The sequence below is a fragment of the Oryzias melastigma genome, linkage group LG24 (genome assembly GCF_002922805.2).
Source record: "Oryzias melastigma strain HK-1 linkage group LG24, ASM292280v2, whole genome shotgun sequence".
Taxonomy (NCBI): Eukaryota; Metazoa; Chordata; class Actinopteri; order Beloniformes; family Adrianichthyidae; genus Oryzias; species Oryzias melastigma.
Genome location: NC_050535.1, coordinates 4,359,754 through 4,373,924, shown reverse-complemented (window position 1 = coordinate 4,373,924; position 14,171 = coordinate 4,359,754). Strand labels below are relative to the sequence as shown.

The 14,171-nt window shown below is 36.4% G+C and overlaps 1 protein-coding gene across 1 annotated transcript; it reads right to left on the bottom strand.

Moving 5' to 3' along the window:
* Positions 1-4,298: 4,298 nt before the first annotated feature.
* si:dkey-126h10.1 (vesicular inhibitory amino acid transporter) lies at positions 4,299-10,849 on the bottom strand. Its single transcript, XM_036210650.1, has 6 exons — positions 10,815-10,849; positions 10,563-10,689; positions 9,710-9,918; positions 6,759-6,996; positions 6,525-6,687; positions 4,299-5,053 (listed from the first exon to the last, which is right to left on the bottom strand). Exons 1-6 carry the CDS (start codon positions 10,847-10,849, stop codon positions 4,734-4,736), a joined length of 1,092 nt encoding a protein of 363 aa, XP_036066543.1. The 3' UTR covers positions 4,299-4,733.
* Positions 10,850-14,171: the final 3,322 nt, after the last annotated feature.

Sequence of the window (14,171 nt, the reverse complement as noted above, 5' to 3'; positions counted from 1 at the left end):
ATATACATATATATATATATATATATATATATATACACACACATATATATATATATATATATACACGAATGAAGTAGCAGGTTTAGTTTGGCTCCGCCTTTAAAAAACAGTTGGATGGAGCGTTTTCCATTTGCTTATCTCCGCTTAGCATTACAAAAGAAGCTTCCTCTGCTGGAGAACTCCTGCACTGACCTCATGAACCTTGTTTTTTTTTATCAGGGTGAGTGTGGAAAACCTGAAAGATTAAGAGCTGTGAACACAGCCTCACCGTGGCAAAATGATCTGAATACATGAACACAAACGCACACACCTATATATCTTGTAATAGCAGCTGTTTTGGTTTAATCCGTCGAGTCCTACAGTAACATTTGGATCGTTTGACTTCCATAGTGGAAGTCTGTCTGAGGAGGATATGGGTCAATCATTATAGGCTTTTCACTTTTTTTGCATAAAAAGTGAACAATTGATATTTTAAAATTTTAAAACCAAATGTTCATTTTAGGAAAATTGTTTTTATGTGTGTTTGTGTTTTGCAGAGCAGCTAAAGGCTAAGCTTCTTCATGGTAAATTTGTGATTGAAGGGTTAAGAATAAGTTTTGATTAAAATTAAGAGGCTGTGACAATGACATACTCTCATAAAAGGAGTAAAATATTATAAAATAACACATTTCAAAAGTTCTTGTTACATTGAAAACAGAAAGATGTGCACGCATGTTTATGCACTCATCAGAATTAAGGCCAAAATTAATCTGCAGGGATTAAAATCGGCCAAACCAGTGTTGGAAAGTAAACAAATAAATATAAATAAATATGTTGGCAAGGAGACATATAAATACAAGTAGTTTTTTTTTTTTAAGGAAGATCATTCATGTCAATATAGTTACCAGCAAATATATAAATATACGGGTGTCTATTTTATGCAGTGATTACTCATCATGTTGTTATTAGACTTTTTCATAAAAAAAATTAAGGCTATTGAACCTTTTTTCTAACACAATAAAAAGTGATTAAAAATGATGCAACTAATGATGTGTTTTTGAGGAATTTGGCTCTCCTTTCCAAGATGCGACAGTTTTATGATGCATTATCTTACAAAAACATCACTTTTCTTCTATAATTTGATTATTTGACTTTATTTGGGACAGTGTTTCTTAAATAATTATGCATCACTTATCAAACAAAACTAATAAATAAAACATTGCTTTACTTTTAGTAGAATTAATTGGCTAAAGGTTTACCAAACTCTAAATCAACTTTTTTTTGGCTGTTGACCTCTATAAATGGGGCTTTAAAGATCCTGTCTGTTGGTCATTCCTACATTTTTATAAAAATAAATTAATATTTTTTAATCCTTGAAAATACGGTCAAAAACTCTGTGCGTTGCCCCCTACAGGTTGAATTGAGGTATTACAGTTTAATTTTTGGATTGGTCAAACCATGCAAGTTTCAGAAGTACCACGTCATGATCTGCAGGTCCAGTAATGATAACAGTCCAGCCCCCAAGCCCCGCCCTCTGACTGGATTTACAAATTTCAGCTGTGGGTTGAATCAGCCTCCAACTTCCCTGTTTGGTTACCCTTTTAAAGGTTTACAATAAGTGTTGACAGGGGCGGACTCACCTTTTTGCAAAGGTGGGCGATTGCCTGGGGCACCCTTTGGGGGGGCCCAAACTGAACACTTGAAATGTCAAAAAATGCCCAAAATTATTTAACTCTAGGAATCTAACAGGCCATGGATAATCCATGATCCATATGATCCAATGAAGGCAATTGGCGACATATTCATGTACTGTACACCGTCTTTGTTTTAACATGCGTCAAAGTTGCTTCTTGACAGTTATACAAAAGTCTGTTAACCTGAAGTTCCCGCCGCGTGTTGGAGGAGCTTCAGACAAAATTTTTTCTCGAACTCATCATGGAGGACACAGATACTGAGAGATCGAGTTTATTTGTTTTAAAGATCTGAATAAAAGCATCGGCACATGTCTCCACTGCTCCTGCAACAGGGGTGTGCCGTCAGACGAAGGCAGTATGGTAAGCCAAAAGAGTCAAAAATTGCCAGGAAAAACATGCAAGGCAGTGCCTCACGTGCACATGTTCTACAAATAATAATGATTGTTTGAAATATTTAAATGTTCCCACAGTTAGTTTCAGGTTTAATTTGAACTTTTTCATTTAAGATTAAAGATATGACTTTTAAGAGTCTTTATATGTTTTCTCAAATACATGTTTTAAAGCATTTAAAAAAAGTAATATTCGACTTTTAAGTTCTTGTTTTTTACTTTTTACTGATCTGAAAATGATCCGAACCGTGACCCTAAAACCTTGACACGATCTGAAGCGTGAGTTTTGTGATCCGTTACATACTTATTTAATGGTTTTCTTTCCTGTGATGGTCTGATCCATTCCACCCTAGAAAGAATTGGATCTTCTTTTCTGTTAGTCAGTAATTAATGCACAAAAAAGACAGGAGTGTGTAAAAAACAAAACAAACGTGTGGTAGATTTATGGAACCTTGTTAAGAACAGACAACAAACATTAACATCTTAAAGAAAAACATTCCAAATCCCCTTCAGGACCATTTCGTTGGTGTTTCTAGTGTCTTGATTGTTGCTTCTAACTGTTTTCCTATTAGAGTCTGTGCATTCATACCTGCCAAAGCCCGGCAGATGTTGGGTCTGCCTCCCATCAACCCCTCTGTGCCTCCCAGTGGGGTATTTGTGGGCGGGCCGTATGTTTATGTTTATCTAGGTCAGCTCCTCCTCCTCCTGTGGGGACGGTTTCCGTCACACCTGTTGTTCATTAACAACTCACTCCAGTTTAACAATCCCACTTTGCCTTCCACTCCTCGCCGGGTTGTTTATTAACTTCTTCTGTGGTGTGCAGGACTTTTTCATGTGTGAAATGTAATATTTCTGGACAAAAAGATGATAGGAATCTTTTATTTTTTAATGCATATATTTACATGTTACATTATGAGTTTGGGCCTGTCTTAACTGTTTTTACAAGATTTACTTAGCAATAATTAAAGGTAGAAAAGAAAAGAAAAGTGTTAATTTTTATTGAATTGATTTTTAAACACATATAGATCAACACAATAAGCTTTAGTTTGTGAAAAAAAAACTTTCAGTAAACCTACATTTTATTGCTAAAAATTTCAAGCAGTGGCTCAAAATACTGTTTGAAGTGACCAACAAATCTGATGACAAATTACTGTAAAATATGGTTAATTTTAGTGAATTGTTGTGCAAATGTTAAGAAAAAAAGATTCTAACATACCTACCTCTAGTTTCTACCTCCAGGTTTTCCGAAGACCTAAGATTACAAAAGTTTTTTACACTATTCAATAAAACCTGCTGGCATATTTGACATTGCTGCTAACTATACTGACAGAAAATACCATTTTAGTAGAGGGCTAGTCTTATATTTTTTTTGGATAAACAAGTTATCTAGACTGGAAAAGCCCATTGATTTATCTGTCCTTATTATAATCACAATATAAAATCACATTGAGAACATTTATTTTTAATTACTGCTGTCAATCAATTTAAAAAAATCTGATTAATTACACTTTTGTGTTTGTAATTAATCACGATTAATCACAATGTTTTACCAGGTAAAATGTATTTGTACAGTATGGCTCCTGACTATGGATCATATAGTCTGCTTTTTGTGACAAATTAAACTAAAATAAAAAAATAGCAAGAATAAAGTACTAAAAATTGATTGAATATTTAATTATGTTGTAAGTGACCATGGAATGAGTGAGGTGACCTCAGACGAAAACTTTTTACTCAAGCCGTCGAAGTCTGAATAGTTGCGTTAAGACATATTAATGTATTTCTTTTTGATTAATTGCATTAATTAAGATTAAGTGCATTAATGTGTTAATGTTCACAGCCCTATTTACAACTTTAGGTGATTTTAACCCAAGAATTGACTCATTAAGGTTACAAGAATCTACAAAATAAACAATAATTAAAAGACTGATATGAATAAAGTCTACACTGGTTTGAAAAATACAATTGCTCTAACACAAATAGAAACAGTTTTTTTAAATATAAATATTGTGTAGAATTTTGTATTGGATTGTGTGAATTCTGAAGGAAGTGGGTGGAGTCACCAGGAAGGAAATAAAAGGAGAAAAGTTTGTGGCGTCGGCAGCTCTCGGATGAAGGAAGAAAGGCCTGGAGAAGGCTAGGAGGGACCCCAGGAGGAAATAAAGAAGGATAACCGACCCAAAAAAGCTGGATTAAGAGAGGAAACCGCAACCATATCCACTTTGGTAAGATCATTCGGTTTTTTTATTTTTTGGACTTAAGTTCCTGGTGGATTTATACTTTTTTGGACATTAAAATGTTTGTCTGAACACTGGAAGAGATAATAAAAAGCCTAAAGAGACTGAAAAGAATAAGATGACTTTATATGAAAGTATTTGTTCCTATGTTTGACTATTTTTTTTATTAAAAAGGAACATTTTCTGTAAGGAGTATATTTCATGCAGTTCATTAGAACCATTTAAACAGTTGGAGAGAATGCTAAAAACACCCAGAAACCCCACATCTGCTGCTAACTGTTGCTGAGTTTATTGCTCCCCTAGTAACAGTTCAGCAGAGGTTCATGTATAGTAAAAAAAAAATGTCTTTGAGTTTTGCAAATTTTACACTAAAACTGAGAGCAAAATAATGGAAAATCTTCATAATAACTCCAAAAACCAACTATTTTTTCTCATGATCATGATCTCTCCACCAGTCTCTTCACAGAACAGATTACACCGGAGACGCTGCACACGACCCCCAAGCTCAGTATGCACACATCTGTCAGCCGCTCCCTCACAGTGAGCCGGAGCCACTGCAGCCTCAGGTGAAACAGACATGGCAGTATGAGCGTGAGCGCAGCTCCAGTCACACTCCCTGTCAGACCCATCAGCAGGGAGAACCTGGGCACCAGCAGCGCCAGCAAGTACGAGGTCAGTAACAAGGTGCAGCGGGCCATCAGGGCCGGACGGGAAACTCCTCCACCTCCGTGTTTGGAGCTTGATGAATTGGAAGCATCTGGTGGGAGATGGAATCACAGCAGAACATCAGGGCTGCCACGATTAGTCGACTAATCGACGACTAATCGAATACATAAATAGTCGACGACTAATTTAATAGTGGATTAGTCGTTACTTTATATTAAATTGAGTCAGAGTGTAGTAAAGTTGAACAAATATATTTATATTTGAGTCAGTGAGACCAAAACTATATATTTTACTTACTAAGCAATCACATAAATATATGAATTAATTGACTATATTTCAATATTTTATAGTCATTTTCCTAAAAAATTTGGGGATAGCTAATATTTTAGCAATATGCTAACGTTTATGGCTAATTTGTTATCTACTGAGGCTTTTTACACTAATTTAGAGTTTAGCTTCTATTTTAGCAAAAGGCTAACATTTTTTAACAATTTAGTTTACTGGGTAATTTTAGGCTAATTTAGAGTTTAGCTAATATTTTAGCAATGTGTTGGCTTTTTGGCTAATTTGACATTTACTAAGATTTTTTATCATGCTAATTTGAAGTTTAGCTAATAGTTTAGCAACATGCTAACGGTTTTGGCTAATTTATAGTCTACTGAGGTTTTTGTAGGCTAATTTAGAGTTTAGCTTCTATTTTAGCAAAAGCCTAACGTTTTTGACTAATTCAGTTTACTGGGTAATTTTTGGCTATTGTGTAGTTTAGCTAATCTTTAAGCAATATGTTGGCTTTTTGATTATTTTTACATTTACTAAGTGTTTTTATGCTAATTTGGAGTTTAGCTATTATTTTAGCAGATGCTAACGTTTTTGGCTCATTTGTAGTCTACTGAGGTTTTTGTAGGCTAAGTTGGTGTTTAGCTTCTATTAGCAAAAGCCTAACATTTTTGACTAATTTAGTTTACTGGGTAATTTTAAGCTATTTCGAAGTTTAGCTAATATTTAAGCAATGTGTTGGCTTTTTGGTTATTTTGACATTTACTAAGGTTTTAGAGTTTTGCTAAAATTTTAGCAACATCCTAACGTTTTTTGCTATTTTTTAGTTTACTGAGGTTTTTTAGACTCATTTACAGCTTAGCTTCTATTTTAGCAAAAGGCTAATGTTTTTGAATAATTTAGTTTACTGGGTAATTTTTGGCTAATTTGGAGTTTAGCTAATATTTTAGCAACACGCTAACGTTTTTTGCTAATTTGTAGTCTATACTGAAGTTTTTGTGGGCTAATTTAGTGTTTAGCTTCTTTGTTAGCATCTGGCTAATGGGCTAATTTGGAGTTTAGCTCATATTTAAGCAACACACTAAATACTTTATTCAAATTGGCATGTATTAGGAATTTTTAAACAATTTTGCTACAATTTTTTTTAGAAATTTGGGTCAGCTTCTTTCACTTTGTCATAGTTTTTTTTAATGAAATTTAAATTTTTTTTAGCAAATGTAACCTTTTTGTAGAACATGGCTGTTTGTTCTGAAGATTTACATAATGATGTGTTACCAATATTTTACCTCTAAGAACGCAGGTTTGCAGTATTTCAGCAGCAGCGTAGAAGGGCAAAGGGTAGGACAGCAGGGCTTTCGCCAGTAGACACATGTTAACAATGGGTCGAAGGTTGGGTGGCAGGTTGTCTGTGATGACCTCGCTGGTCTCTGACCCCCAGGTCAATACCGCCTTATCAAGAAAGGAAAAAATAATTAATTCATCCATTTAGCTTTAGCTTTTTCATTTTAAAAGCTACTGACCATTAGGGCAAACAGGGTTTTCATGATGCAGGCGACGCCGTGGGTTCTCCCTAGCATGGTATTGAACTGCCCCCTGTCCTTCATGCTACCCTCTAAAGAAGGAAGGAAGATCTGGGAGGTGTAGGAGAAGATGATGACTCCTACTGAGACGAGGAAGTTCTCCGGATCCACAGACAGCGATAGAGAGGACCAGTACCAGCTGCTGGCACAGCTCAGGCAGAACAGCATGACCAGCAAACTGATAGAGAAGCAAAAAAAAAAAATGTACAGTAAGTAGATAAATGTAGACAGATCCTGAATGCTTACCATGTTTGTCATATTAAATGTCCATTGTGTTCAGGGTGTTGTGACAGTCTGTGGAAACTAATTTCCCTCCGTGACAATAAAGCGATCTATCATTTAGAACAGTGAGCAATGACAGCAGAGCAGCTCAATGCATGTGGATGTGGAGACACGGTCAAGGTGACCCCGTGAAGCCAACACCGAGCATTGTGTTGTCGGTGATAAACCAGATCGTCCAGGTGTTTGAGAAATCCTTAAAAATGATCATCTTGATGGTTATCAGAGAAAAAAAGTAAGAAAAATGATTCAGTTCACTCAGTTATTCTACTATTTTAAAGTTAGACATCAGAGGACACGACCAGAACAGAGGCGGCACAGTGGTACAGTGGTTAGCCCCATTGGGTCCTCGTTCGAATCCCGGCAGGGCTCTTTCTGTAACACTCCGGCTTCAAAACAATGTTTCATAGGTTAATTGGTGAGTCTAGAAGTCAAGGCCCGGGGGCCGGATCCGGCCCTCCGGGTGATTCTGTCCGGCCCTCCAAAAAATTTTATTTATTGTAATTAATGGCTCAATGTGATCTTGCACGTATTTCTAACTTGTATAATTTTGACAAAATATATTTTTATGTAGGGTAAAATACTGAAAGTTATTTAAGGTTTTATTCTGGAATAATATTCCTGCCTTTTTATTATTCATTATTATGTTAAAGTTACAGTTAAGTTACGTTTAAAGTTTTAAAAATTGACATTATGCTAGCTTTTTGGACTATTTTGGCATTTACTAAGATTTTCTAGGCTATTTTGGCGTTTAGATTTAATAGATGTCTTCAAGTCCAAGCTCCAAGAAACAGAGAATTCCAGTAAATACTTTAATTGATCACCAATCTGAAATATTTTCATATTTTTTACTATATTTTTTTAATTCCAGTGGTAGCATCCTGGTTAAATAAACGTCAATATTGATAATAATTTGTCATGATGATACACTGTAATACACAGACTAATAGTGGTTTAAATTATGTAAAAGCCAGATGATCTTGTTGTATGTATTAAGATAATTGTGAGACACAAATAAGCAGCGAGAATCTGTCTGAGAGTAAATTCCTCATATTCTTTACTTTCGCAGAGTTTTAGGCTGCAGGATGCACAGATGGTTGAGAAAACGCGCTTCACACAGTCTCATGATCCTTGAATGGAACCCAACAAAGTAATTGCCTCTTAAAGGAATTTCTACATGAAAATTGTGGATGGAAGATGGTGATCCACGGTGCCGGGCAACAAGCTAATTCTGGAGGGAGGTGGGTCAAAGTTGGACAAATGAGGCTTCATTTTTAAAATGGGGATGTGCTTTTAGAGTGTTTGTTGTGTTTCTTATGCAAAAATATATTAATTCATTCCAATACATAAAATTATATCCATACCTTAAAATAAGTAAACTTAAAAAAATGTATTAACAAACAATGTTTGTCAGTTAAATTAGGGGGGAAAGTAAAAAAAAAATAAAAATAATTTTGAGTTTTAAAGGTTTTGTTTGGATCTTTACTCTAATAATTTACTTTAAGAGAACTGTATGTAGCCTATAAACTGTTTTTTGCAAGAGTAAATATAGAAGTACAATTTAACCTGGATCCACTCAGCTCATGATACTGCCACCGCCGTGCTAATAAAACTCTAAAATGTTCTTCACTACAGAATAGGGCTGTTTAATTCTTTTCTGCCTAAATTATTCAACCTGTTAATTAGTGCCACAAACAATTATTTTAATAGTTGACTAATCAGATTATTTTTCCCGACTAATCAGGTCATGCGCAAACTGAAAGTAAAGCACACATCTTAACCATCATTAGCTTAAAACTAACTAAAACACAAGATATATAGCATTAACTGCTAGTGTGAATGCTATAAGCGGAATTTGGCCGCTCAAAATGCTAGTGCTGATAGCTGGAGATGCTGAAATTTATAGCTTAAAACGTTAAAGCTTATAGCTTAAAACACTGAAGCTGATACCCAGCTGAAATAGAAGTTAAATGCTAAATTCGCCTAAAAAAAAGACTAAGTTAGCCAAAATAGCTAGCATGCAGCTGATATATTAGCTAAACTCCAAATTAGCCTTAAAACTAAAAAAAGACTAAGTTAGCCAAAATAGCTAGCATGTAGCTGAAATATTAGCTAAACTCTAAATTAGCCAAAAAACTAAAAAATGTATACATTAGCCAAAACAGCTAGCATGTAGCTGAAATATTAGCCAAACCTCAAATTAGCCAAAAAAACTAAAAAAGACTAAGTTAGCCAAAATAGCTAGCATGTAGCTGAAATATTAGCTCAACTCCAAAATAGCCTGAAAAATCTCAATAAATGCTAAAATAGTCCAAAAAAGTTAGCAGAATGGCTTTATAACTTTCAACTTTACTACAGTCTGACTCCATATAATATAAAGTAACGACTAATTAACAACTAATTAGTCGTCAACTTTTTTTACAGTCGTCGATTAGTCGACTTATCGTGGCAGCCCAACTATCAATTGAAACTTTATCATATCCAACAAAAAAAACGTTGATTTGCTCAAATTTGTTATCAGCATATCATCTTATAAAATAGAAAAGTTATAGGACATGCTGATAAAATAAATATTACAAATAAAACTATAAATAAATACTCTGTTTCCTCACCTTATGAGTCCATGAGCCAAAGAGCAGAGCAGGCTGAGCACTGAAACGGGTCTGAGATCAGTCAGCAGCAGGCAGGGCAGGAGAAGCAGCAGAGAGAGCAGAGAGCACACGGACCTGGGGAGGGCCGCCGGCGCCGCCGACAGACAGTCAAACAGCAGGTTTGTGGAGACGAGCAGGTAGAGGGTGCAGGTCATCAGCAGCTCGATCACCTATCATAAAAAGGACATTTTTTATCATTTACAGCATAGAAAAGCAAATATATATATATATATATTTTTTTTTCTTCAGGCTGTCAATTAACAGCTTTTAGCAAATAAACTTGGTGATTTTTGATTTTTTGGTGATCAGAGTTTGAACTGAAAGGACCAAACTAATTGGGTCAACAAAAAATCTACAATTCTCCTGGTATAATAAAGAAAGTTATTCATAATTTTACTAAAAAGTGTCTTCAAACTACCTTTTTAAATATTATCCATATCTATCTTAATCTCATGTGGGCGAGAGCTTTTCCAACCACACCTTATAAAATAAGATTAATATTTTTCAAGTTATTACAGTTATCACTGTAACTCTTTAGCTTTGCATCCTTTTAAAGTTTTTACTCATTCAGGTCAAGTTTCAGCAAATTTATTGCACTGAAATCATGGAAAGCTGTCATTTTTATGATAAACTTGCTATTTTCTATCACTATAATTTTATTTTTTGTATTATAATTATCGTGCAAATGCATCAGTCAGAGGCTTTATGGGTTTTTGCTGCTTCTCTTGCACTGTATTTCATTTGTGTACACAAATGTTTTTTATTTATTTATTTTTATTTTAGTTTGGCAAAAATAAATAAATAAATAAAATACCTGAGCTACGTTGACCACCCATCCCGCCACTCCCTCCCAACTTGGCCACAATCCTTTACAACAAGCCTCGGTGACGTCTTGATAGCTGTGTCGGACTCGAACCCTCGACACCGAGCCGGACTCCTCACTAAAACACAAAGACTTGTTATAAGCAATATTTTGTTTTAATCTAAATCAATGTGTGATAAATCCTTGCCTTTGCTCCTCTTCATACAAACAGGACACCAGGATTCGGCCCGTGTGGTTGCAGACCCATGCAGACAGAGCCAGCAGAACCAGACCCGCATATCCCGACTGGACCAGAGCGAAGGGCAAACCCAGAACAAAGATCCCCTTCAGGAAGACCAGACAGAGGAGCTTCAGAACTTTAAATCATGCTGGGAGAAGTTGATGCTGTTAAAACAAAAAGTTTAATCTGTTTTCAAAGCATTGGCAGTGGTCTTTTCATGGTGATGATGTCATTTTTAGACAAAAATAAAAATAAAAAGTGTTGTTTTCTAGCAGATAGTTCATCAGAAATTCACCTCGAGTTAAAGTAAAGGTCGTGTCGTACGGTTTGCACATTTGCATAATTTTAGTCGTTCATTATATACGTATTTCTTGAGTTTCGTCCTACAGGTATTTACATGAAGCCAGTTTTTTAGTCGGTTTAGAATTATTTTACGTTTTACATAGTTTTCATGCAATTATTACGTAAATCTTGTGCAAATGTACATGGTTTTTGACACAAATTTGAGACTCTTTCCACGACCATTCCACGTATGTCTAACAAACCCTCCACGGCACGGATGCATACCTTTTATTTCGTGCACACGGCGCACACATCACATTAAAATGATGGAATTGGTGCACGAATCACTAATGAATGACATATTCCCAAGCCAGCAAGGCTTAGTGGGCCCCATATGGTTCAAAAGTGGGCAGGGAATGTGGGCCCCAATTGGGTTTGTTCGCATTTTCCGTGGTGGCCCCAGCTGTGTTTGCCCACATTGGCTTAGTCACCCGGTGGACAGCGTAGCGAGTGCCGCCGCCCAGGGTCCGGCAAAGCAAGCAAGTGCCGCCGCCCAGGAGTCAGGAGAGCTAGCAGGGTCAAACCACAAACCCAATTGGGGCCCACATTCTCTGCCCACTTTTGAACCATATGGGGCCCACTTGGCCTTGCTGGCTGGGTTGTAGTTTCTTATTTTGTTTTGTTCTGTCAGTGTTTGTTGCCTATGCAAGCCTCTTGATGTACTTATTTTACATTACAATTGGGGCGGCTGTGGTGGAGTGGTAGGGCGGTCGACCCCTGATTGCGGGTCTGATTCCCACCTTTCCTGAAAGTGCATTGAAGTATCCTTGGGGAAGACACTGAACTCCACATTGCCTCTGGTGGAAAGTTGGCGCCAGTGTTTGGTAGCGGATCAGTGTGTGAATGAGTGAATGAATCTTTGACTCTAAAGCACTTTGGGCCTTAAAGGAAGGTAGAAAAGCGCTATTTACCATTTACTATAAGATATGTTTGTTGAAAGTAGTTTTTTTTTTAAATTGGGCAGAGGTAATAATAAACTTTCTATTCCCTTTCATTTTCACCAAACACAAGAGTGTTAAGTAACTTATTGTTGTGTGCTATGAAATAGAAAAAAATTAATTAATGGAAAAAAAAGAAATATCTGGTGAAAAACCAGATTCATTTAATAGTTTAATTAATTAAACACATCGCGAGGGGAGCTGTCCATGGTGCTGACGGGATGTGATTTCTGCCCAGTGCTCTGAATGTCAAAGTGAAGAAATTCAATGACGTCCGGGTTTACGTGTTCTTCGCGTAATTTATTCCTACTTCTTCTGCGGTAAAAATTCAAGTAAAGACCACAATTTTTCTCACTTTTTCCCTGCTTATTTACAATTTTTATCTGTGTGATATGCGTAAAATATACATAGCTGCAGTGTGATGTGGCCTTCAGACAAGGAAAACAAGGACGTTTGTGGATCTATTTTTCTCGTGGCCTGCCCAATATCCCTGCTTCAAGCTTCACAAACATGTTTAAAACGGGATTTTAATTGGGTACGTTTTTAAAATTTTTGTCACTTTTGACTTACTTGGGAGAGAATTCTCTGACTGACTAAATATAGATTTATCTTTGGCTGAAAACCTGAAAGTTGTATTAAAAAAACATTAATTTTTACGTGTTTTTTTTCACCAATTGCAACAATAAAAAAAAAAAAATTTACTGCTACAAAATCATACAATTTCTGATGCACTTTATAGAAAAAAATACTAAATTTTAACATAAAAAACTTTTTACTTAGTTAAAATCTCATCTTAAGCTGCTTATTTTTATTCATTATTTTCCTTTTTTTGGAAATAAAATGGTGACAAATTGTTTAAAACAAAATGTAAATAAATCTGTGGAACTGTGTTCCATGTTACAGTCGACTAAATGAAGTTTTTGCTTTTTTTCTTATTATTAGAAAATCAGTGATTCTGTTAACCAGCTGCTCAGTCACATATAAATATTGAATTGTTTTCCTGTCTGAATGTTTAAACACACGGTCCAGTCTTTAATAGGAAAGCTGTTTATGCAAAAATGTAATCATTGAAACTTCCTGTATAGTCGATCTCCAGGTGGTCATGCAAATGTTACAGTGCACAATCATTTCAAAATAAAAAACTCCAAGTTCTAGGGGGGGAACGAGGAAGAGAAGACAGATGAAAGAACTTTTCATGGGTAGATGATGAGGAGGCGAGAGGAGAGCTGTTGGCCCGATGCCTGGAGAGTCTGAGGATGCCGGAGACCAGCAGGAGCAGAAGAAAGAGGCGAGTCGAGCTTTGGCCCGCCACCAAGAGAAAAAGCAAGAGGCTGCCAGGGAGAAAAAGACGGAGGAAAGCGAGGGAAAAATAAAAGAGGAGACGCGAGAGGAGAGGACGGGGACAAAGCAAGGAGAGAGGCTGGAAGAGGTGCTGCCACAGATGGATGATGGGAGATCAGAGGAGTCGACAAGCCACTTTGATGGAGTTTTTGTGTTTTTGAATGTTGGAACATGGAGACTTACAGAGAGAGTTATGGAAACACATCATAGACAGAAGAAACAGGAACACAGCGTCGCCGCGTAAACACAAGATCGCAGTCTGGCTTTCAAGTGGGAAACTGCTGTCTGTTAGGCAAACGCTGATGGAGCTTTGATGTTCAAATGGAGCTACTGGGAATGAAAGCTGAAGTATTTGATTTCATCCCCTCGTTCTCCGTCTTTTCCAGATAATTGGTTACTGTGAGCATAACCTCAAGCAGCTCCCACAAAGGAGAACAATGAGCATACAAAATATCACCAAGAATTCTCATCTTATTTCTACTTCAGCCGGCCTGGACTGAAAAGATTGTTTTAACAATTCTTCTTTCGTTCTGCGCATTTGTACAAACTCAAAATGTAACTACATCTGCACTCATGACATCACAGCGGGGAAAAGCATTAAAGAATGGCGCCCAAACAGAACAAAAACACGTGTCAGGGGTGTCCAAAGGAAGTCTTCCAGTTATTATGGGATGGCCCCAGGAACCACGGCTTCACACATTATGGGAAAAGAAAACTTTGGTTTGAGTCATCTTGACAGAATCTCTCTCTCTCCCACAC

What these genes read in the sequence shown, in the direction of transcription:
- si:dkey-126h10.1 (XM_036210650.1), bottom strand. Translation starts at nt 10,849, where the DNA reads ATGCGGGTCTGGTTCTGCTGGCTCTGTCTGCATGG. An exon ending in AAACCCTGTTTGCCCTAATG is followed by an intron (nt 6,688 to 6,758) that starts GTCAGTAGCTTT and finishes TTTCTTGATAAG; the next exon opens with GCGGTATTGACCTGGGGGTC. An exon ending in GCAAACCTGCGTTCTTAGAG is followed by an intron (nt 5,054 to 6,524) that starts GTAAAATATTGG and finishes ATCTCCCACCAG; the next exon opens with ATGCTTCCAATTCATCAAGC.